The sequence below is a fragment of the Mauremys reevesii genome, linkage group 6, assembly GCF_016161935.1.
Source record: "Mauremys reevesii isolate NIE-2019 linkage group 6, ASM1616193v1, whole genome shotgun sequence".
Classification (NCBI taxonomy): domain Eukaryota; kingdom Metazoa; phylum Chordata; order Testudines; family Geoemydidae; genus Mauremys; species Mauremys reevesii.
Window position 1 is genome coordinate 93,676,703 of NC_052628.1, and position 23,269 is coordinate 93,699,971.

General features: G+C 38.8%; 2 protein-coding genes across 4 annotated transcripts in view; both read right to left on the reverse strand.

Annotated features, from left to right (window-relative positions):
* Positions 1-8,456: 8,456 nt before the first annotated feature.
* Positions 8,457-17,647, reverse strand: C6H9orf40 (chromosome 6 C9orf40 homolog). The gene is made up of 2 exons (XM_039544234.1): positions 17,055-17,647; positions 8,457-9,869 (listed from the first exon to the last, which is right to left on the reverse strand). Exons 1-2 carry the CDS (start codon positions 17,616-17,618, stop codon positions 9,711-9,713), a joined length of 723 nt encoding a protein of 240 aa, XP_039400168.1. The 5' UTR covers positions 17,619-17,647; the 3' UTR covers positions 8,457-9,710.
* Positions 17,648-20,588: 2,941 nt separating this feature from the next.
* CARNMT1 (carnosine N-methyltransferase 1) overlaps positions 20,589-23,269 on the reverse strand; it is a 30,037-nt gene continuing 27,356 nt past the window's right edge. For 2 of the 3 annotated variants that reach the window (XM_039544231.1, XM_039544229.1), the window contains exons 6-8: positions 22,788-22,901; positions 22,036-22,139; positions 20,589-21,733 (exon numbers count right to left, since the gene is read on the reverse strand). In XM_039544231.1, the coding sequence (XP_039400165.1) occupies positions 21,617-21,733; positions 22,036-22,139; positions 22,788-22,901 (335 nt within the window). In that variant the 3' untranslated portion in view covers positions 20,589-21,616. Of the gene's footprint in view, positions 21,734-22,022; positions 22,140-22,787; positions 22,902-23,269 lie in introns of all 3 variants that reach the window. The other variant, XM_039544230.1, reaches the window with a different exon arrangement.

Genomic DNA, 23,269 nt, shown 5'->3' on the forward strand with positions numbered 1-23,269 from the left:
ACAATTGTTTATATGGTTCCTTTCTTCATCTCTACATCTATGAACCCTCATTTGAAAATCTTTAATCCTAGTAAAGATCCTGCTCTAGGCCCTGAATCAGGTTAGACCACAGGCAGAATTCTAAGGTAGAATGTAATGTTCACATTGAAATTTGTCCAGGAAATAGGATTACACCATTACTCCTATAAAAGTGGTCTATTAACTTTATATATGTAATGGTAATTATATTCATAAACTTTTCATAATGCAATATATCTCTCCCACACACACACCCCATTTTATCATCATTAAAATACATTACACAATCTTAATGTAATGCAAAAAGTTGTTATATTGGGAACAGAGATAGAACTGGTCAAATAAAGTTAATCAAAATGTAATTTTTCCCTTACATTATTTGATAAATACTGTTTAGGCCCTCATTTAGTAAAGCATTAAAGCTCATGCTTGAGTTTTGATCTCAATGAGATTTAGCACATGCTTAAGAGTTTTGATGAATCAGGGCCACAGAGCCAGGTGAATAATTAAAAATATTTGTGTATATGAATTCTGCAAATATTTCATTTGTAATTTTTTCTTCAGTATTTGCCCAGATCTTATTTGGAATATATTTAAAAAAAACCAAAACAAACAAACAAAAACCCTGAATTTGCTTTGTCTTTCCTTATGGTAACTAGAACTCTTTTAAAGTTAATTTTAATTAGCTCTAGTGTTCACCTAGCTGTTGAAGGGGTAAATATAACCAAGTGTATTAGCTGAAAATTCACTACACAGCAGTAGTTAACACGTTGTTGCTGCCAGACATCTCTACATGGATCAAGGACCATCCAAACCGTGATACTGCTCAGCAGCACTTTCAATATTTGTCATTAGAGGTAAAACTTAATGTTTTATTAGACTCAAAATTTTTTGAGTTTACAAAATCTTTTGGAATTCATTTAAACATTTAAAAAACATAACTGCATTTGTTTCTTTACAAAAATAATAAAAGTTATCTAAAAATGATCACAGCTGCCCAGGCAAATCCTAACATAAGAGGACAAACTTGGAGGCACCTTTAACTCTTGAACACAAAGGCACAGCCACCTTGGTCCCACCAGCTTGGGTTCTGCATTGAGCCCAATTCAGTCAGACCCAAAAACCAAATAATTCAGTCCTTCAAGCACTTGTGTGTAAATTTTCTCATTTGAGTAATCCCATTGATTTAAATGGGATGATTTATGTGTTAAGTACACACACATTTGAAGGATCTGGGCCTTAGTAAAGTGAAACATTTTTTCTGGTCACAGATATTGGTGTAGGAATATTACAGGTTGAGAATGGGAGGATGGTAGCTATACATACTACATATTTCTACAGTGAATATACCATTTGTTATGAGCAATCCATCCATGTTTTAAAACTGTAAAAAATGAAGTTTAACATTTAGAATTTTGCTTTCCGCAACTATCCTTTCTGTAATAAACAAACAGTACTAGTACCTCTCCATGGTTCTGATCCTGCAAACCTATGCTCATGGGAATGAATAGTCCTTACTCACAGGAGGAAGAGTTTGCAAGATCAAACTTCATGAGATGAGATAGTGTACAGCTTCAAGGGTTCTCTCCTAGTACCTAGGTTTCTTATAGGATCAAGTCCATATTCCTTGAATAGTTGAAGTGCAACTATATACAAAGAGAGCTGAAGTGTGGACATAAATATGTTATTATTGGAAAATCTTATCATGCCCTCCAGAGTCTGCAAGTTCAAGTCCCTGCTGAATGGAGAGCAAAGTGGTCTCTTTTAAAGTAATGAGATGTCATATTAATTGTGTTGTACCTGTTGTCTATGGTTATATTGTAACAATTAATTGCTAGTTCTTGAGTGGCACAGAAATATTTGGTTTTAGTAACTGTGCCACATCTGTAACACAAAAATGAACTTTAAGTTGTATCAAGGATAGAAACAAAATACAAAGAATCAAGGTAATGGGAAATAATTTAATTTTGGTTAAAACTGTCTAGAACAGAAAAAGATACATCAAAAACTGGGAAACTGGGAAACCCCCAAAATTCAACTTTCCCATCAATATTTTACAAGCAATTTAGAGCCTGATTCTGAGATAATGAGTGAGCAAGCTATTATATTCTTACGTATTTACTTTTTTTTTTAGGTGCTCAGTTACTACAATTGTGGGTGTCTCATAAAAACTTACATAAATTAGCAGACAGATGGATCAATCACTGACAAAAAAAGAAATCCAACTACTTTGTTTTTGAGAATGCTATTTAAGTTTTCCTGATCTTAGGAACATATTAAATCCTGGCCCCACAAAAATAAACTGGAGCTTTGCCACTGATTTATATGAGGCCAGGATTTAACCCATTGTATACTCTTTTTAATTCATTATCTGTTGAAATATTGCTGTTTTGCTGAGTGATGCTTTTCTTTTTTCCAGTTTTTTTAATAGAATTTGTAACACACTGCAGGCGAAATTCTGCTCTCTGCTGTGCAAGTGGTGCTCCCATGAACAGGTCAAAGGGAGTCACGTGCTTGCATATTAGTTGTGTATGTGAATACAGGTATTGACCTCTAGTGGTATTTGTATTTTGTTCTCTACGGTGAACTGAAAAGCTATTTTTAAAAATAAGTAACTTAAGTCCCCAAATAAATACAAAATATGTATAGATGTGGAGAGTACAAATAAATATATTTTTAAATAATTGGAAATGATTGTCTCCTTCATTACTTATCTGCTGAGTCCTAAGGGCTTAATCCTGCAAACGCTTACTACTAAACTTAGTGTTTAATACTATGGATGGCCCTATTGAAGTCACCATTTTAGTGTCTAAGTGTCATGGCAATAAAATACTACTCTTTTAATGTCTGCAGGATTTAGCTCTAAATTAGAATATTGTATTTCCCCTGCAAAAACTGATGCTATTTCTATCTCTTATAGTAGAACAATACAGAAGAAACAAAGACCTTGAAAATCAGGTCTTGAAAGGCAAAATGTTTCTTATTTTTATTCATGGGGAATCTGAATGCATATATTCACACATAAAAGGGGAAAACCAAAAAATTCTACTACATAAAATAAGTTAAGATTGAGAGTAGTTATCAGTAATTGAAGGGCAAAACAAAACAAACAAACAAAAAACAACCAACCAACCCAAACCACCACCTCCTCATACTAAAGAATGATAATGCATAGTTAAGGCAGCAAAGAAATCTTAACCTTACCTTGTAGTTACACCATGCAATCATATTGCTTGTGATTAAGGCATTTTAGTATTTGGGTTTCAGTTCAAGCTGATTTTTTAAAGTCACTTCAGTTTGGATATTATTCATTTTAAGAGGTTTTATTGGGGGAGGGGGGAGAAGCGGGAGTTTGCACTGCCCCCAGCCCCTCGCCTTCAGGGTGTCACTATAGAGTGAAACAGAGTACAATTTGGCTGTCAACACTGAACGACTTTGATGCATCTGATTATAAGAAAAAAGCTGTATATTTTCCTCCTTCATGCCATGTATTCCTCTTTACATTGCATGTTGTCTACAAGGAAGTACAAAGTTTTCTCTGAAGCATAGTGCTCCACCATTTAACCATAGAAGGTTTTCCATCATTCATAAAAATGAGTACTTAAAAAGCACATTAATAACTCTCTAGTATGAGCATAGTAGCAAGATTTTATGATACTGTCTGGTCAAAATATACTATGATTGACAACCAATTGTAAAACTGTGCGACATTTAGTCTATATCTCTTATTTATCAAATTAATGTGTACAGCATTTATATAATCAGAAGCAAAAATTATCTGTTTGAGATCCCAAGGAGAAAAGGGAGAAGAAACAAACTAACAAAAAAATTACAGAATCTGGAATATAAAAGGTCACAGAGGAAATCCACTCTGCACTTTCCCTTTATAAAGAAACAGGAGGTTTGACACTTAAGGCTTGATCCTATGAGACTACATTATATATGTTTCAATGTAATTAGAAGCATATTATGCATTATTCCAATCAAGGGCATTATAAAACTCAGCTGCATGTGGCGTCATATATTGTGTAAAAGTTCATGTCTATGGTCCTATATATAGAAAACAGAGATAACTAACATTTTCCTTCAAGTTTTCTTTGAGGCCACTACAACTTTTTCTTTTAATTTCTTCTTCACAGCCTCGTATTTCTCATGCAGTTTTGTTTCCATGATATTCAAATCAGATCCCTAAAAAATTCTGTCATCATAGAACAAAGAAGAGGTGCAGTACTTCACAAGCCCGTTCCCACTTTCATCAGTTCATTCCAAGAAAATCCAAAAGTAATCTATCCGATTGCCCATACAGTCAACTATGAAATGATATTATCAGAAAACAATTTTCCAGTTTTTCAGATGCTAGCAATAAATAGCATTAAGGAAACTGCTTTTACTTCAGCCAAGAAACAGTCCATAACACTCTGGAATAATTTGCATGGTTTTAATATAGGAAGAATGGTTGTTCAATGATATTGGATACCATTTCATTGTACAAAAGTGCTCAAATTACCTTCATATTAACAGAACAGTTCACTTAAAGAGAAACACTGATGATTAAAAACTGCATTGCTTACTATATTGAAATCAAATCCCATAATAAAATATGCAGTTTAAATTCAAGATCATTTTAATGAAGCAAACATATTCTTGTTTTCACTAGTTACTGAAAAGCAGAATCATAAATTAAAACCATAATACATTAGAAATTTCATCATACATTTCAAATGCCTGTTATATACAAATTCTTAAATATTGCCCCTAACAATAACTCTCATTCTTATGAGTTAACATACTTACCTTCTTCATTCCTATGACTAATGAATAAACTTCATGTAGCCTTCAGCCATTGAATTTTAGACTGAAGTTTCCATCCACCACACAATCAGATAAAGCTTGCTTTGCAACTGCAGCTAATGGAAACAGTGCTAAGAAACAATTACTACAAATTTCCATGTGCTTAAATTGAAAGGCTTTCAGAGAGAGAAACAGGGTGATGGACTCTGAAAACTCTGGTGAAATGTTTTTACTGTAATAAAATTGAAGAGCTTGTGTTACCTTGTAATCAGGAACTTGTGCCTTGATCTGCCTTCAGTTGTGAATCACAGTAAAGAAATGATTAACATTCACGTTGTCACTTGCTTGAATTTTCAGCAATGGTTCAGGATAACATTCCAATGAAAACAATTTTCCATTTTACAATATTGTGTATGTACACTGCCACCTACAGTGTCAAGGTTATAACTGTATGCTCTGAAATAATTAACCCAGCCAAATGTCCAGGTTGGTCTAAAAGTTATTTAACATCATAAGAACATAAGAACGGCCATACTGGGTCAGACCAAAGGTCCATCTAGCCCAGTATCCTGTCTTCAGACAGTGGCCAATGCCAGGTGCCCCAGAGGGGATGAACAGAACAGGTAATCATCAAGTGATCCATCCCATCACCAATTCCAGAGGCTAGGGACACCATCCCTGCCCATCCTGCCTAATAGCCATTGATGGACCTATCCTTCATGAATGTATTTAGTTCTTTTTTGAACTGCTATAGTCTTGGCCTTCACAACATCCTCTGGCAAAGAGTTCCATAGGTTGACTGTGCGTTGTGTGAAAAAAATACTTCCTTTTGTTTTAAACCTGCTGCCTATTAATTTCATTTGGTGAGCCCCTACTTCGTGTGTTAAGACAAGGCGTAAATAACACTTCATTTACTTTCTCCACACCAGTAATGATTTTTTAGACCTCTATCATATCCCCTACTTAGTCCTTTATTTTCCAAGCTGAAAAGTCCCAGTTTTATTAATCTCTCCTCTCGCGACAGCCATTCCATACCCCTAATCATTTTTGTTGCCCTCTTCTGAACCTTTTCCAATTCCAATGTATCTCTTTTGAGATGGGGCAATCACATCTGCTAGCAGTATTCAAGATGTGGGCATACCATGGATTTATATAAAGGCAATATGATATTTTGTCTTATTATCAATCCCTTTCTTTATAGTATTCCCAACTTTCTGTCTGCTTTTTTGACTGCCACTGCCCACTGAGTGATGTTTACAGAGAACTATCCACAATGACTCCAAGATCTCTTTCTTAAGTGGTAACAGCTAATTTAGACCCCATCATTTTATATGTTATAACTGGGATTATGTTTTCCAATGTGCATTACTTTGCATTTATCAACATTGAATTTCCATCTGCCATTTTGTTGCCCACTGACCCAGTTTTGAGAGATCCTTTTCTAGCTCTTCGAGTCTGCCTGGGAGTTCACTCTCTTAAGTATCAGAGGGATAGCAGTGTTAGACTGGATCTGTAAAAGTAGCAAAGAGTCCTGAGACAGCTTATAGACTAACAGACGTATTGGAGCATGAGCTTTCGTGGGTGAATACCCATTTGTCCCACAAAAGCTCATGCTCCAATATGTCTGTTAGTCTATAAGGTGCCATAGGACTCTTTGCTGCTTTTATCTTAAGTAGTTTTGTATCATCTGCAAATTTTGCCATCTCACTGTTTACCCCTTTTCCCAGATCATTTATGAATATGTTAAATAGGACTGAGCCTAGTACAGACCCCTGGGGGACACCAGCATCACCTAAGGAACACAAGAATTGCTTTGTGACACCAGCAGTCCATCCAATCTAATATTGTCTCTAACTATGTCATACCAGATGCTTCAAGAAAACATGTAAGAATTATGCTAGGGGCCTGTTAGCCCATAAGCGTCTTCCTGCAAGCTCTTCCCCCGCGAACTCACCCTAGGGATCTTCTACATCTCCTGGGGGAATTTTGCACCAAAAAAAAAAAAATTCTGTGCACAACATTTTGAGCTGGCTGAGGAGATATCTGAGCCATTAGTGATTATCTTTGAAATGTCATGGAACACAGGAGAGATTCCAGAGAACTGGAAAAGGGTAAATATAGTGCCCATCTATTTAATAAAAAAAAAAAAAAAGAAATAAAGACAACCCAGAGAATTACAGACTAGCCAGCTTAACTTCAGTATCTGGAAAGATAACGGAGAAAATAATCAAGCAATCAATTTATAAACACCTAGAAGATAAATCCATGCTGACTTGTTACTTATCAAGAACAAATTGTGTCAAACCAATCTAATAGCTCTCTTTGATAGGGTAACAAGCCTTGGGGGTAGGGTGGAAGTGGTGTATCTTTACTTTAGTAAGGCTTCTGATACTGTTGCGCATGCCCTTCTCATAAAAAACCTCTTTCACCAACTAGACACTTTAAAGGGGTGTTGTGCCCAAAAGCCATTAAGTGGCGTGATTTGTGTTCTAATCTTGAGAATGAGAACAGTTCTGAGTCTTGTACTAAAGAACACATGACCTAAGAGTGAGAATCCTGCACAGATGATATATAGAAAAGAATGATGTATTAGTAACCAAATTTGCCTTTTCAGCATATGCAGTGTAAGATATTTAATTTCACACACACCTTTTTTTTTTTTTTAATTCTCTATTCTTCTGCCTCACATTTTCTTACCTGGAATTTTGAAGGTAACTAGGACACCTTTTGAAACAGTAATTGGTTCTAGTCAGCGTTTGGTTCAATAGGCTGCTAAATAACTGGGTAGTGGAGTATGACTGTAACCTTTGTTAATGTGCATGTTATTCATGTTTTACATCGCCAGAAATATGGTCAGCTTAAAATATCAAATTCAAAATAATTTTAGGTACAATGCTTGCACCTGACTCCCTTAATAGTTTGTGATTTTATATTATTTTCCTATTTTAAAAATGTTTTTTCTACTTTATTGTTGTATAAATAACCCACAAGAACTTATGGAAATAGGGGGACTCACCACACACAAAGATGTCATCAAATCACAAAATAAAGAAAAAAGAAAGAAAAATCTTATTTTCTACTAACTTCTTTCAGTTATAGTAAACTGTTACTGAACAGTTATTGAAAAGTACATAATTTTTTAAAAATTTTATGCACAAAAGTGATTTTTTTAAAAAGTTGACTGTGTCCCTTTAAATCCAAGATGCTGTAAAACTTTAATAATAAAACTTGAACAGTCAAAATAAACAATGAAAGCATTAAAAATGGACCTTGATATAGTAGCAATGATTAAAGCATTAGCTACACCTCTGGAGATGTAGGATCACATACAAATTAAAATGAAATTTATTGTGTTTTGCTATAGTGCAACTGAGGTCTAGTCAAATAAAAACACCAATACAATCTGACAAATATCCAGCAATACTGGCCACTTGAGTTCAAGAAATCTATTTAGGGGAACACAGCAAAGGGGAACATTGAGGAGAGAACCAGGATACACTGAAGCAGCATGGTAAGGAAGATTTCCAGCAAAAGCTTCATGCTATGCCCAGGTCTAGCCCCTTTCTTCACCTCTGTGTGCACCACAAAAAATGAATTCAAGCTGCAAACAGTGTAAAGACTGAAGACAAAGTACAAACACTCAAAAGGATTTTCCAAATGTTTACTAAGTAGGCCATCCAACTTAGTACTGTAGACAAACATATCCAAGCAATAACAAATTACAATTATGTGAATAACATTCTGAAGTCAGAAGAAAAGTTGGGTAGTTTAAATATAGTACAAAAATGCTGAAATATACATTGAAAACTTTATTGTTTTTAACAAAATAAGTTTTTTAAAAATTCACCAAAAACCTTCTCAAAGCAGATATGATACCAACAAAAATATCTCATTTCCACCATACTTGGAGACAAATCACATGAAATCAAAGTTCACTGCTAAGACATCTAATTTCAGCCAATTATTACCAACAAAAGTCTATTAAGTAAAAAAAAAAAAAAAGCTCTAATGTCCCAATCCTGCAGCAGCACATTAATTCAATGGGACTACATAGGTGTGAAAAGTTATGTACATGCTCAAGTCTTTGCAAGCCCAGGACCTAAATCACTCAACCCTGAAAAAGTGTGCCTGATCATTTCACACTGCTCTTCATGTCAGCTTTGTACATGTCAGGCAGTTCAACTCCACAAAATGTTCTAAACCCAATGACACAAAGAACGGGAAAAGTACTAACTTGAGCATGTGAAAAAGAAAACAAAATACCCACTAGCCACCCACTGCTTCAAGTTATCACTAGCGAGAAGGTGAAGTAACTTACGGCAGCTCCAAGCAGAAAAGAATATCCCACCATAGTCATTTCTGGTTTGCACAGAAATCTGATTTTTGTTTGTTTTTGTTCAACATCTAAAGCAAAAACATCAGAAAAGATTGTAAAGGTGGCTGTTTTGGTGTAGTTTTTTAAATAAGTGCATGATATAAAAATCTCACTTTTATGTATGTTAACTACATCCTTTCTGTTCACGGCAGGAGGAATGTTTTGGCATTTGTCTTCTACCGGTAATGCTCCAAGCTATTCATTTTGCTGGCTATGAAAGTCCAGAAATAAATTCTGATTTTCTACAAATTATTACACATCCATGTTTTCAAATATTTCTGCCAGTCCTGTGTCAGTAGCCTTATCTTCATTGTATAGGTAAATTCACTTTTCCAGTTTATTGGCAAGTGTCCAACAATGACCCTTCAATGTAAACAAACCCATCCTTACTTGTGCAGATTGACAAAAGTATAAAATTCTTTTTTCAAAATGTCAGAAACATACTTATTGTTCCAAAGTAGTAAAAACCTGAACACAGACAGAAACAAGCCTCCTCAAAATAGATTTGCTACGAGGAATTAATTACTCAGGTCTCCATTTCAGTCTCTATGATTTCAGTCCTGGAAGTAGTTCTTGCATCTGTCATGTTCTCCCCATCTAAGTCCAGAATGACAGACAGATCAATAGCAGGTAACGGTGCTCTCCAGTACTGGAATGAGTTGTATTGCCAAAATTCTTCCTTATGCTTTGGAAATAAAACACAATGTGTTAATGTATGGCACTTCAGTAGAAAAAGAGAATAACCCCCTTTGCAAAAGAAACTGAACCAAGAGATATTTCTCAGATGGTTTTCGGGTTATATATTTTACTTTCTTAAATGTTTTAAATGTAATACATTAAAAATAACGGGCAATCCTAACCAAATAATTTGCTTCTGTTTTTGGCATAATTATTTAAATATTTTTGCTGAGGACTATTGTATTATCTTTGAGTACCTTGTGTACAACCATGTCTACTTCAGCTCAGTTCGAAATACACGAACACTATGGACAATATCAAAGTCTGAGACTCATGAGACGTTTCTTAGCTTAAGGAACATTCAAGAACATTTCCATAAGTCAGGGGTGGGCAAACTATGGCCTGCGGGCTGTATCCGGCCCCTCAGGATTGCCACCCCGCACCGCTCCTGGAACCGGCCGGCACCACGTCCCTGGGTGGCCCCTGGGGAAGGGAGGAGGGGCAGAGGGCTCTGTGCACTGCCCTCATCTGTGGGTTCCACACCCGAAGCTGCCATTGGCCACGGTTCCCTGTTCCCGGCCAATGGAAACTTCGGGTGTGGAACCCATAGGTGAGGGCAGCGCGCAGAGCCCTCTGCCCTCCCCCACGGGCCGCAGGGAGGTGGTACCGGCCGCTGCCACCCTGGAGCTGCTCCAGGTAAGTGTGGCCGGGCTGGAGCCCACACCACTCCTACACCCCAACCCCCTGCCCCCCCTCCTACACTCTTCCTGCATCCCAAACACCTGCCCTGAGCCTCCAACACCCAGCCCCCTTCCAGACTCCACACCCCTTCCTGCACCCCAACCCCCTGCCGAGCCCCTTCCTGCACACCGCACCCCCTCCCACACCCTGCACTCCCTCCTGCACCCCAACCCCCTGCCCCAGCCCTACATTCATAGCCCTGCATGCAATTTCCCCACCCAGATATGGCTCTTGGGCCAAAAAGTTTGCCCACCCCTGCCGTAAGTGTTATCAGTTATGAGAATCATAAGTATTTCCCCAGTAGAGAACTGAATGCATCTATGGTAGATATATTTAAAGAATGGGTAGCTACAGTGAAAGCAATATATTAGAAAAGATTTCTAATATTTTCTGTTCATTTTTTCTTTCTACATCTACATATATGCAAATACAAACAAAGCAATGTTAATAATGAATTTTCACCAGGGTATATGATAAGCAGTGCAGATGACACTGATAAGACTGGAACAAATTCATTACTGATTTACTCTACAGACAGATTTGTTACAAAACTGTTTTTTTCCCTTTCTGCTAGCAAATCTGCTATCTGTTTTTAGCCAGAGATCATTACTCAAATCAGCAGCATTAAAGTTAATGGAATGAAACACTCCATGCAAAGTATCAGAAGGGTAGCCGTGTTAGTCTGGATCTGTAAAAGCAGCAAAGAGTCTTGTGGCACCTTATAGACTAACAGACGTTTTGGAGCATGAGCTTTCGTGGGTGAATACCCACTTCGTCAGATGCATGCAAAACGTCTGTTAGTCTATAAGGTGCCACAAGACTCTTTGCTGCTATTCCATGCAAAGACTGTTTCTGCTGAAGAAACACAGACCATAAAAAGGGAACATAAGTAAACCTCCAAGTCATCCATTGTGGAATATATAAAATATCTGTTATGTATAAAAGTTGTTCCTCCAGACTCATGATTCCTTCCTAAACTAAGGGACTAAGCAAAAACAATTACTCCTGTCACAGCTTAAAATGACATGTATTTTTGTATAATTTTGTTTTACTGTATTGTTTCTAATACTCAGAATCTTGAAACAATTCTTTCCATTTCTAATGGAGTCTGAAATTAATATGGTATTTCTAACTACTGAACTGGCATCATTCAATGTAGACATGGCTTTTAAAATAATAAAATTTTGCACCCTCTGCTGGCTCCACAGTAGAAGAGAACAAAATGTGATCAAATAATAACATGGAATTATCAGGCAGTCATTTGGTGTCATAATATTAAGTGTTTGAACTCAACATGCAGTTTTTATGACGATCTCTAGCTATTCTGCAAAGCCTACATTCTCACACATGTGCACAAATGCACTATGTTTTCAGCTAACAGCACTTTATCATCATCACCATCATTTATTATTTGTATTACCATAGTGCCTAGGAACTCTAGTCAAGGACCAGAACACCATTATGCTAGGCACTTTACTGCTTACTATCACAAATTGTGTTTTTCATTTATACAAGTTCTTTGGAAACAGATTAAAACAGCATAGTATGCCCATAAGCTAGATGTCCGTGCCACAAGCAGTAGAACGTAGTGCCATAGAGATAGAAGAGCTATTTACACATTTTAATTGAAATAAAGACAAAATTGCATTTATAATATAGAGGACTGCAGGCATCAAAATCTTTCAAATTTAAATTTTTATATTGCATAGTATCAATGATGCAAAATGATTTACATTGTCAAAGCTTACACAGGCTTCAAACAAGTTAGGGTACGATTGTGCTAGGAACTGTACAACCATATAGCAGACAATCCCTGCTCCCAAGTGGTTACTATGTAGGGCCCCAATGAAAAGAAGTCACATGCTTAATTTGATATGGGACCACTCATGTGCTTAACTTTAAGCATGTGTGTAAGTTGTTGTAGGATCAGGACCTCAGCTTATTTATCTAAAGGAAAAAATAAACATAACAAAGAGAAAGTCTCTCTTTGTATCATGCACAACCTATACTGCCAAAGAAAGGATAACTTCAGACCACAAAAGATCGCTGCATGTGCCAAATGCTAGCAAAAAGAATGTGTAGGAAAAGGTCAGATCTTTTGTATAACCTTGGAATATTTTCAAAATAGGGCTTCGAAAATCCACTTGTCAAGGGTAAGTGGAACGCCTAAAGGCCTTAAACCATCAATTTCTGTAGAATTTAATCTTTGGTTTTAAAAGACTGATTTTTCTAACTCTACCGGTACAAAGATAAACTCCCATATGTGACAAACTATGCCGTCTTCTTGAGTTTGCAAAAAGTCAGCTCTAGGACAAATGCAGTTATTCACAGCTTTGTTTTGCTACTGTTATTATGACATCTATAGGAAGCAATACAATTGTGAATAATGTCAATTTCATTATGCTGCTGTTTGGGTGAGCTATGAGCAGTAGAAACCTCAATGATGGAGTTATGTGTGTTGGACCCCAAATAAACAGGTTAGAGGGGTAGAGTAACCAAGTAGCTCCGTTATCAGAAAACTCCACCTCTTCAGGAGTGTGTATGTCTGATCAATTTGAAGCTAGAGGATTAAAAAAAAAAAAAAGAAGGACCCTAAGCAGAGTTTATAGAAACTAGTAAATTTGTCAAGACTTATTTGTCAACATATAGCCCAAAAGATGGTTTAAAAACAGAAATTTACAAATATTTATAAAATCTTTCTGCAGAATTTTCAGTAAGTCATATCTATCTCCTTAGTAAGACAGAACAAGGTATGTTTACAGTCTTCTATACAAGAAAAAGGGTTTACATAATTACAATTAGTAATTAGAATTACTCTGACTTAAGGTAAAAAAAAGAGATAAATAATGAACTCAACATTTCCAATACAAATCCTTAAACCAACTTGTGCTACCAAAATACTCAATGGAGGAAGGAGTCTGTCTTTTCTCCTTCCAAACAGAGATATGTTCTTGTATGAAGCCTGGCCTAACATGGCTTTTCCATTGAATTGAAAAATCCATCCTCACTTCATTTGTGGAATAATTCTACACATTTCATATGTTCATTTCTGACCATGAGGGAAAGAAAGAGGAGCAGGAGAAGATAACATGACACTGTATGTGGAAATCAGAAAGCCCAACACAGCTCTCAGTTGAACATAGTTATGTCTTCAAGGACCCAGATTTTTAAAAATGGGTACCTAAAACTAGGGTCTTAAGTCTATAATTAGCCCGATTTTCAAAAATACTAAGTCTCCAAGAACTCCCCATAATTTGGTCAAAGCTTCTATTTTCAGTTAAAACATCTAAATTGGAAAGGAGATGAACTAAAATTGCATTTATAATATAGGACTGCAGGCATCAAAATCTTTCAAATTTAAATTTTTATATTGCATAGTATCAATGATGCAAATAAATAACGATTTACATTGTCAAAGCTTACACAGGCTTCAAACAAGTTAGGGTATGATTGTGCTAGGAACTGTACAACCATATAGCAGACAATCCCTGCTCCCAAGTGGTTACTATGTAGGGCCCCAATGAAAAGAAGTCACATGCTTAATTTGATATGGGACCACTCATGTGCTTAACTTTAAGCATGTGTGTAAGTTGTTGTAGGATCAGGACCTCAGCTTATTTATCTAAAGGAAAAAATAAACATAACAAAGAGAAAGAGTCTCTTTGTATCATGCACAACCTATACTGCCAAAGAAAGGATAACTTCAGACCACAAAAGATCGCTGCATGTGCCAAATGCTAGCAAAAAGAATGTGTAGGAAAAGGTCAGATCTTTTGTATAACCTTGGAATATTTTCAAAATAGGGCTTCGAAAATCCACTTGTCAAGGGTAAGTGGAACGCCTAAAGGCCTTAAACCATCAATTTCTGTAGAATTTAATCTTTGGTTTTAAAAGACTGATTTTTCTAACTCTACCGGTACAAAGATAAACTCCCATATGTGACAAACTATGCCGTCTTCTTGAGTTTGCAAAAAGTCAGCTCTAGGACAAATGCAGTTATTCACAGCTTTGTTTTGCTACTGTTATTATGACATCTATAGGAAGCAATACAATTGTGAATAACGTCAATTTCATTACGCTGCTGTTTGGGTGAGCTATGAGCAGTAGAAACCTCAATGATGGAGTTATCTGTGTGCTGGACCCCAAATAAACAGGTTAGAGGGGTAGAGTAACCAAGTAGCTCTGTTATCAGAAAACTCCACCTCTTCAGGAGTGTGTATGTCTGATCAATTTGAAGCTAGAGGATACAAAAAAAAAAAAAAAAAAAAAAAAAAAGAAGCACCCTAAGCAGAGTTTATAGAAACTAGTAAATTTGTCAAGACTTATTTGTCAACATATAGCCCAAAAGATGGTTTAAAAACAGAAATTTACAAATATTTATAAAATCTTTCTGCAGAATTTTCAGTAAGTCATATCTATCTCCTTAGTAAGACAGAACAAGGTATGTTTACAGTCTTCTATACAAGAAAAAGGGTTTACATAATTACAATTAGTAATTAGAATTACTCTGACTTAAGGTAAAAAAAAAAGAGATAAATAATGAACTCAACATTTCCAATACAAATCCTTAAACCAACTTGTGCTACCAAAATACTCAATGGAGGAAGGAGTCTGTCTTTTCTCCTTCCAAACAGAGATATGTTCTTGTATGAAGCCTGGCCTAACATGGCTTTTCCATTGAATTGAAAAATCCATCCTCACTTCATTTGTGGAATAATTCTACACATTTCATATGTTCATTTCTGACCATGAGGGAAAGAAAGAGGAGCAGGAGAAGATAACATGACACTGTATGTGGAAATCAGAAAGCCCAACACAGCTCTCAGTTGAACATAGTTATGTCTTCAAGGACCCAGATTTTTAAAAATGGGTACCTAAAACTAGGGTCTTAAGTCTATAATTAGCCCGATTTTCAAAAATACTAAGTCTCCAAGAACTCCCCATAATTTGGTCAAGGCTTCTATTTTCAGTTAAAACATCTAAATTGGAAAGGAGATGAACTAATAGATCTTTTCTACCCCCAGCTTCTATGATTTATAATTGGGGAGAAGGTTTTACAGTTGTTTTATTTAGGAATTTCTTTCAGCAAAAGTTAAGTATTTTAGAACTCTTGCCTACCATTGCCATTTAGTTTCATTTTTTAAATCTATATTTATTTTTCTGCCTTACCACAGGTTTAAAGATATGCAACAGGTTAGAAGTATGTACTTTCACCCTACATTATAATATTGCATATAATGGACAGTATCACAGATCTGCGAATTGCACTTTTATCATAATAATTGAACTGATACTTATTTGTGACATCTTCCCACTGGACCTGTTGCTTCAAGCGGGTCATTCTAGCAGCACTGCACAGAACAGCTGTGCCAGGGAAAAATTTCAGTGAAAAATTAGTCTCTGAGAAACCTCAACTCTTTGGATTTAGTAATCCAGAATGTTGTCAGCCATTAACATTGTATATCTTTAGGGCTCCCCGTGTGTATTCCAATGGTGAAGTGAAGTCAAACTAAACTGTCATGCATTCAGGAAAAGTTGGGTTTTACTTCTGCCTGGAGAATGAGTACAGAGAGGGAGAGTGGTGTTACAGGTCCTTGTAGTGTCCCAGTGGGATGAAACACCCCTTGAAGGAGGCATGCGTAATCCATGGAAGACTCCATTTACAGGAGGCACAAGCTACACAGAAATCTTAGAAATACAAAGTAAGGTACCTCATCTAGTTAAAATTAGAGTGAAGTCTGTGCACTGTTTTAAACCAGTACATTTTGTGCAGCGGTGGTGGAACAATCTGTATAGTGGGGGGTGCTGAGAGCCCTTGAACCAAACTGTAAACACTGTATACACATGCATGGAAACTACTGCGAGCCAGGGGGTGCTGGACCATACCCTAGTTCCAGCACCTATGGCTTTGTGGTTAGAGACTAATGCAAATAACCTTTATATATTGCCCAGCTGAAGAATCGCTTGTGTAGGAAAACACTAACTTGGTCCTGCTACAAAAGATGCTATGTTAAAAAGCGGAGATGTTAAGGCTCAACTTTCAAACATTATTTACACAGAAGCAGCTGGGAGGCGCAGCTTTATCTGGACAGTGAACCACTACCAGGTGTTTCAAATAAATCCAACACTTGTTGGCCAGACCCATTAATGACACGTGCTTTATGTGGCCACAGAAGAGAGCGTGGTGTGAAGGGAGCAGCTGGGGATGAGGAGGACACGCCGTGCTTTCTGCACGGACTTTACCAGGCTTTTACTCATGCGGGAGACACCCCACAGAGGAGCGGGGTGTGTCCGAGTCTCTCCCACCCCGGCTTTCCCCTCAGTGCGTGCAGCGCCTGGCACTGGGGCCCTGACCCGCCGGAACCAAGCCCGGGCTGCAGGCTGGGACTCTCCCGAAGCTGTAGCAGCCGCCCAGCCTAATCAGCACGACCCCCCCCCACACCCCCTTTACCTCCTCGGTTCCCCGCTCTTCCCCCCGAGGATCCGGGCTTCGCGCCCCCAAGCCGACGCCGCCTGCCCGCATCGCCTGTTCCGCCCGCGGCCCTACGTCCCCCCCGCGCCGTTGCCGCGTCGTCCCTCCCGGGCTGGCGGGGTCTCCGGACTCCCCCCCGGGCTTGTTGCCCTTGAGTCCAGGCCGCTTCCCCGGAGGCGCCTCGGCCTCCTCCAGTTTCCGCTTCTTGCCAGGGCCCCCAGGGACCGCGCGGACGGGGCTCCACAGCTCGGGGCCGTCCCGCGGCCGCCTCCCGGGCGCGCGGAGCAGCGGCGGCGGCGGCTCGGGTAGGAAACGCTTCCAGGGCACGTGACACACTAGCGGCTCCGCGTGTCGCTTGGCCATCGGGGTCTGAGCGCGAACGGCTCTAGCGCGGGAGCCGCGGTTCCTCCGTGGCTGGCGCGGGCGGGGCGGGGCTAGGCGCGCATGCGGCTTACGGGGCTTCTGTCCTCCCCTCCCCTGCTGCGTCTCGCAGCGCCCGCTAGGGGGAGTGCGCAGGCGACCAGGTCGCTGGTGCGCCGCCATGGCCGATAACTCCACGCCAATGCAGGGGCGAGACTAGACACTGCCACGTGTTTTGGGTATTGCCGCGTGAACCTCTCGCCCGGCTGCTCATTTCTCGGTCACCCCGTCCTGCGCCTTTCTCGGGTTTAGCTGCTGGGGGGAGCGGGGGCCCGAAGCTACCCAACCCCACTAACCACCTGTAATTTACCAGAGTCCAGCTGCTTAAGACCCCTGTTATAAACTAGAGCTGAGAAGTGCTGATTTGATTTAATCCCACCCAGGACAGAGGCGCTATACTTCAGCCACTGTATTTATCATGGCCCAGGGTGGCACCTCCAGTTCACCACCCGGGTCCAGCTGTGGGCATACCAGTCACAGGAAGAGGGATTTAGTACATCCCTGCTTGGGGACATAGTATCTCTGGGGATGAAGCTCAAATCTGCATACCTTTTTGCAGCTTTATCCCATTACAAACTTTGCTGTTGCTTTGGCATAACTGCTTTCCACCACTGGGACTGATTATGATTTAGGCTTGGGATAGAGCAAGCTGACAATTCTAGTAAAGATTATCTCAATAAAATCAGTACCACACCATGTACAGACTGAATTAAACAGTCAAGAGTGATTGGGCAATAATATAGGTTTAAAGAGACTGGTATGATCAGCATTTACCCTAAATGTGCCTTATTTCAACAAATTTAAAAATGAAAAAGGCTTTTTGAATGTATCTATGTATAAAGGATTAGAGTAGATTGTACAGGGGGAAAAAAGCCACAGGAGACCAGTAGTTGCCTTCTAAAGGCAGCAAGAGTTTATTTATTTTTATTTCCCTTAATGGCAGCATCTAAGCTTTCAAGGGGCTTTACTTGAGATTGGACTAATTTATTTTTATTAAAAAACAAAAAACAAAAATCTGACTTCTTTTAGAAAGTTCAGACTACCTACAAGTAAACCTTTACTGAAAACTGCTGTTAGTCCAATATGTTTTCTGGATAGGGATCAGAGCAGAACAGTTTTTAAAAAATGTGCAGGCTTTATGCTCCTAGACAGCATTTAAAATAGTAAATGCCTTTTTGCCCATGTGAACTTTAAAACTGTACTTTCAATTAAAGCAAAATTGGAAGCATGAAATATCTGCCTTACACAGAAAGTTAAAAATGACCTTGTCAATGCCAAGGTACCACAGCTAGATGAGTGAGAGATTTTACAATTTATGGTATTTTAAACTCTCTATTATCCAGTCCCATTCCATGGAAACGGCTTGATTCCCTACCATACCTTTTTTACTTTTAAAAGGATTTTCAAAGGGGATGATAGTGTAGCTAAGTTAACCATTAGATTAATGTAAAGAGAACAAAGCAGTTAATTTGATCCTTCCTCTAAACACAAGCCATTTAATAATCATTCTCATAGAAAATATTTATATAACTTCAAAATACAAAACAATTGTATGAAATTACAATCTGTGGATTAATGTCCATCTAATTTACTTTAGTAGGCAACTTACAACAAGGAAACACAATATTAGAGGTAGATTTAAAGTACCATGTGTAAATTGCCTTAAAGTTCCAATCAAATATCCAACAATTAACCTAGGCATGCTGAAACAAATATAGAAGTGATTGCTAACAGCCAGAGGTGGAGCACACGGAGTCATGTGCCCCCCAGATTTCTACCAGGGTTCACACCAGAACATCAAAAATATAAGGGCTGCTGCAGAGGCAACTCATAACTGTTGATATTGCTGGGGCACAATTTAATGGTTCTGTAGTGAACGCTGGCAGCAGAGGCAACATGTGCAGGTGGGAGGGCATGCCATATGGCCTGGTGACTGCAGCATGGCCTCACAGTCACTCCTTGAGCCTTCTCCAGTGCAATGCAAAGCAGCTTCACAGCACCTCCCATCTCACAACCAGTTCCCTGCCCTCTGGCCAGCCCCACCTTTGGCCATACACTTCCAGTGCAGCCAGGCCTTTTGCCACAGGATCCCAGCTCCCTGGACTCTATTCCTGCCTTGGTGATGGACTCAGAGCCGGGACAAAGCAGCTGGGTCCAGTTCTCAGGGCTGCAGGTGCAGTCCCTGCACACACACGCCTGCACAGCTGCATGAGGTTAAATGCAAGTCCTTCCTCTCTGTATAATGAGGTATCCCCACCTCACTCCCAGCAGCGCAATGTGGCTTGTAAAGCACTTTGAGACACTGCTGGAGCACAGCAAGCTGATTGCTGCTCTAGACATGCCCTGTGAGCCAGCCTCAGACCCTATCCATGCTGCACTGAGACCTTCAGATTTCTGCCAGCCTGGGGGTAGCTTTGAACGAACTTTGGTCCTTGGGCAGTAGCCCTCCATCTATCCCCCACGTTCAGCAGGTAGCTTACGCTGTCTGGAGTGAGCTAAGCCCCTATGCTCTGTCTGTGCCCCTCAGCCAAGGGCACATGCAGGAGGCCGCCCTACCTGGCTGCTGCTGCTGCCTGTGAAAAAGGGCAGGCGGTGCCACTGGCAGGGAAGAGAAGGATCCAGGATCCCTCAACCCTTACTCTGCGTGGGCTAGGATTTGGTGTCTTCTCCTCCTCCTCTCTGCCAGATCCCAACCACGGCTGCAGGTTCCCTGGGCTAGTGCACAATGCTCCCTTAACCCCTTCCTGCCTGTACTGCAGCTGGGTGACAAGAGGTGGCTGGTTTATAATCAGTGGGCAGCAGCAGCCTGGAGGCAGTAGCTGTCTTTCCATCATGGGAAGAGACAGAGCTGCTTCCAGCAGCAGGTATAAGGAGGGGGTAAGGGATGAGCTCTGCAAAGACACAGACCAGGGACAGGGGCAGCTCCTGTGCAAGACAAAGGAACACATAGGATTTGCTTAATTTTAAACTTAGTGACTCCCCATTATTACAGCACAGCCATACACTTTGAGCACAGCTGTCCCAACTGTGTAACTGCTTTCTAAAAAGAAAAGAAAGTAGCAGGATTTTTCTATTGTCTAATAATCCTTAAAATAAATGCTTCAAACACTTTATTTAAGCAACAGATAAGTTACACTGATAAACTTCAAATGGGCAAAGTGAGAGTGCAGTTGCTGCATTAGCAGACCAAGTCTTATTTTCGTTTCAAGGTTAATTTACTCCTGTTCCTTTGTGACATGATGCTTTGTTTCACTCCATACTATGATTTCATATATCAATATTCAAATTACCAAAGCCAACAAACTATTAGAATAGATTGCTAAGCTTAGCCTGGCCAGAAAATTATAATTTAGAGTTTATAAAATATTTTATCTTTTGTTTCTATTTTCAGTCCTACAGAAAATGGTCCTGGGAGCGCTAAGTCACAATGAATGCAGCTTTCAAGAAACATTTTAGCACTGCTCAAAAATTTCAGATTTTGTAAATATTCTATTTTTAAATTGATGTTAAGAAATCCTTCTCTAAACTGTGGCTGAGCTTGTATTATACCTCTAAACATTCACAAAGCCACAAGGAAAAATGAAAATTAGAATTTTGTTTAAAAACTGAGGCAGAATACACAAAGAACATTTTTTGTTTTAAGCCTCAGATCGAAAGTGGAAATAACAGTCCCAGTTCTGATATCAAACACAGAATTGTACATCCTTTCCAACAGATCTTGAGAGCTGTAGATTGTGCATGTTAGATACAGCTGCAGATAAAAGGTAAATTATTTTGGATTTCGGTACTGTTGAATAATTATTAAACCATTTTTATCAGGACAACCTCATGGCAGACATTAAAACAGGAGTTTTATACTTGTGAAAATGGGATGTTTGTATGCACTCTGATGAATGAGGGCTGTGTATGTGTACATTTTCTTCCATATTCACTAGTACAGTACAAATATGCATGGCACAGTATATATCTGGATAGCAATACAGGTATTAAGAAAATAGACACTCTCAAATTCCTGTTAAGAATAAACAAGGCACCACTGATTTGAGGTTGTATCCAGTCATTACCTAGTCCATTGTGTGTTGTAAATTTTAGCGTTATCTCCAGCATTTTTTCTGAAGAATCTATTTGAAACACTGCAACTCTGGTTTCCTAACCACAAACAACACACATTCATAGTAGTATTTCATCATGGATAGTTCATTCACAGTGTATGTAGACAATACAGATTCTTTCTCCACCTGAAAATAAAAATTGAAGTTTTCAGAATATTTTCTGAAATAGCATCTGAAGCAATTCCCTCCAAAATGTGTATTTCTCCTCTGAACAGGCATCACTGTTATGTGTTTACAGTCAGTATTATTTGCCCTTTAATGAATTAAAAACCAGACAGCTTAAATATAACAACAACTGTCAACATAAACATGTAAGCATCTTAAAAGTTAAAAATCTATATTAAATAACATTTAAGGAAAAGCTCTAGTATGTATAGTTTTGGTTGACTCATCTACTCCAATAAGCATTACTCACAATCTATCCGTACCTCTAGATGGAATCCGTACTGTAATATAACATTTTTTATATCCTCATAACTCAATTCTATAGAAAGTTCATTTGCCAAGTTTTCAAAGTGGTAAAGGAGAGGACCTAGAATACAAAGATAAAGGGATTCAGTAACACTAATACCAATTTTATTGTCAGAAGTAAACTTTTATCTAAACTTTTATATGAAGTCAACTCTGTAGCATTTAGGATAAATATGAAATCAAAAAGAAAAAATATGACACCCTGAGCTGTAAACTAACTGATAAGTAGAGCTAGCTGACAGCTGTGCCTGTATATAGGTGGTCTACTACTTTTCATTATTAGCCCATTTTCAGTTGCTTACAGCTTTAGCAAACTAAAGTTTCAGAAACAAATGGTTCAGCCATCTGAGAGAACAAGATTGGGGGGAAAATACATTGTTTTGCCAATGTTAAAAAGAAATGGTTAAAGAATTTAAGAAACTGAGCACCTCAGTGCTTTGGAGTATAGATGTGACACTTTGGAGGGTGCAGTCCTCAGGCCAGGGAGATGCATTTTGTTTCCTTATGAAAATTCACTCAGATTTGGCTGAATAATAAGAATCTGAAAATCACTGTTGACACGTGCAGAGGCTTGAGAGAATGGGGTAGGTAAAAATGCTGAGGCTATGAATGCTGAGCAGGACTTCCCCTGCAACTGCTCCTCCCACTCACCAGGGGCCATTGGTCATGCCAGGCAATACAACTGAGAGCAAGAAGATGAATAATTTACCTAAATTTATCCATATTCCTCCTGGTTTGAGAATTTTCCATATTGTGTCAATGTAATCAATGACATTATGCGCTGTGTCTATGAAGAAGCAGGTTGCTATGCAGTCCCACATATCTGTACAAAGAAAATACATTATCGAGTGTACATGATCGGCTGCAACATCAATTCTCTGTATAAGACTTTACCGTTGGCTTGTATTTAGCATTTAGTATCAGAATATATAGATATTTAGTCACACCTAAGATCAGCTTTAGCTAACAGTAAAGAGAATGGCTAGAAGTTGAATATTTCCTGACATTTTATTGAAAGGAAACCAATAATACTGTATTACTGTAAAAGCAGGACAATAAAGATATGCCTACACTGCAAGTAAAAACCCTGGGCTGGCCCGTAACAGGTGACACAGGCTCAGGCTGCTTAATTGTGGGGCAGACATTTGGGGCCACGCTGCAGACAGAGCTCTGGGACCCTCCCACCTCGTA

Excerpts from the sequence above, each read along its gene's own strand:
- C6H9orf40 (XM_039544234.1), bottom strand. The coding sequence starts at position 17,618 with ATGGCGGCGCACCAGCGACCTGGTCGCCTGCGCACTCCCCCTAGCGGG. Across the intron at positions 9,870-17,054 it reads AAGAGCGGGGAACCGAGGAG|CATAAGGAAGAATTTTGGCA; the intron begins GTAAAGGGGGTG and ends TTATTTCCAAAG.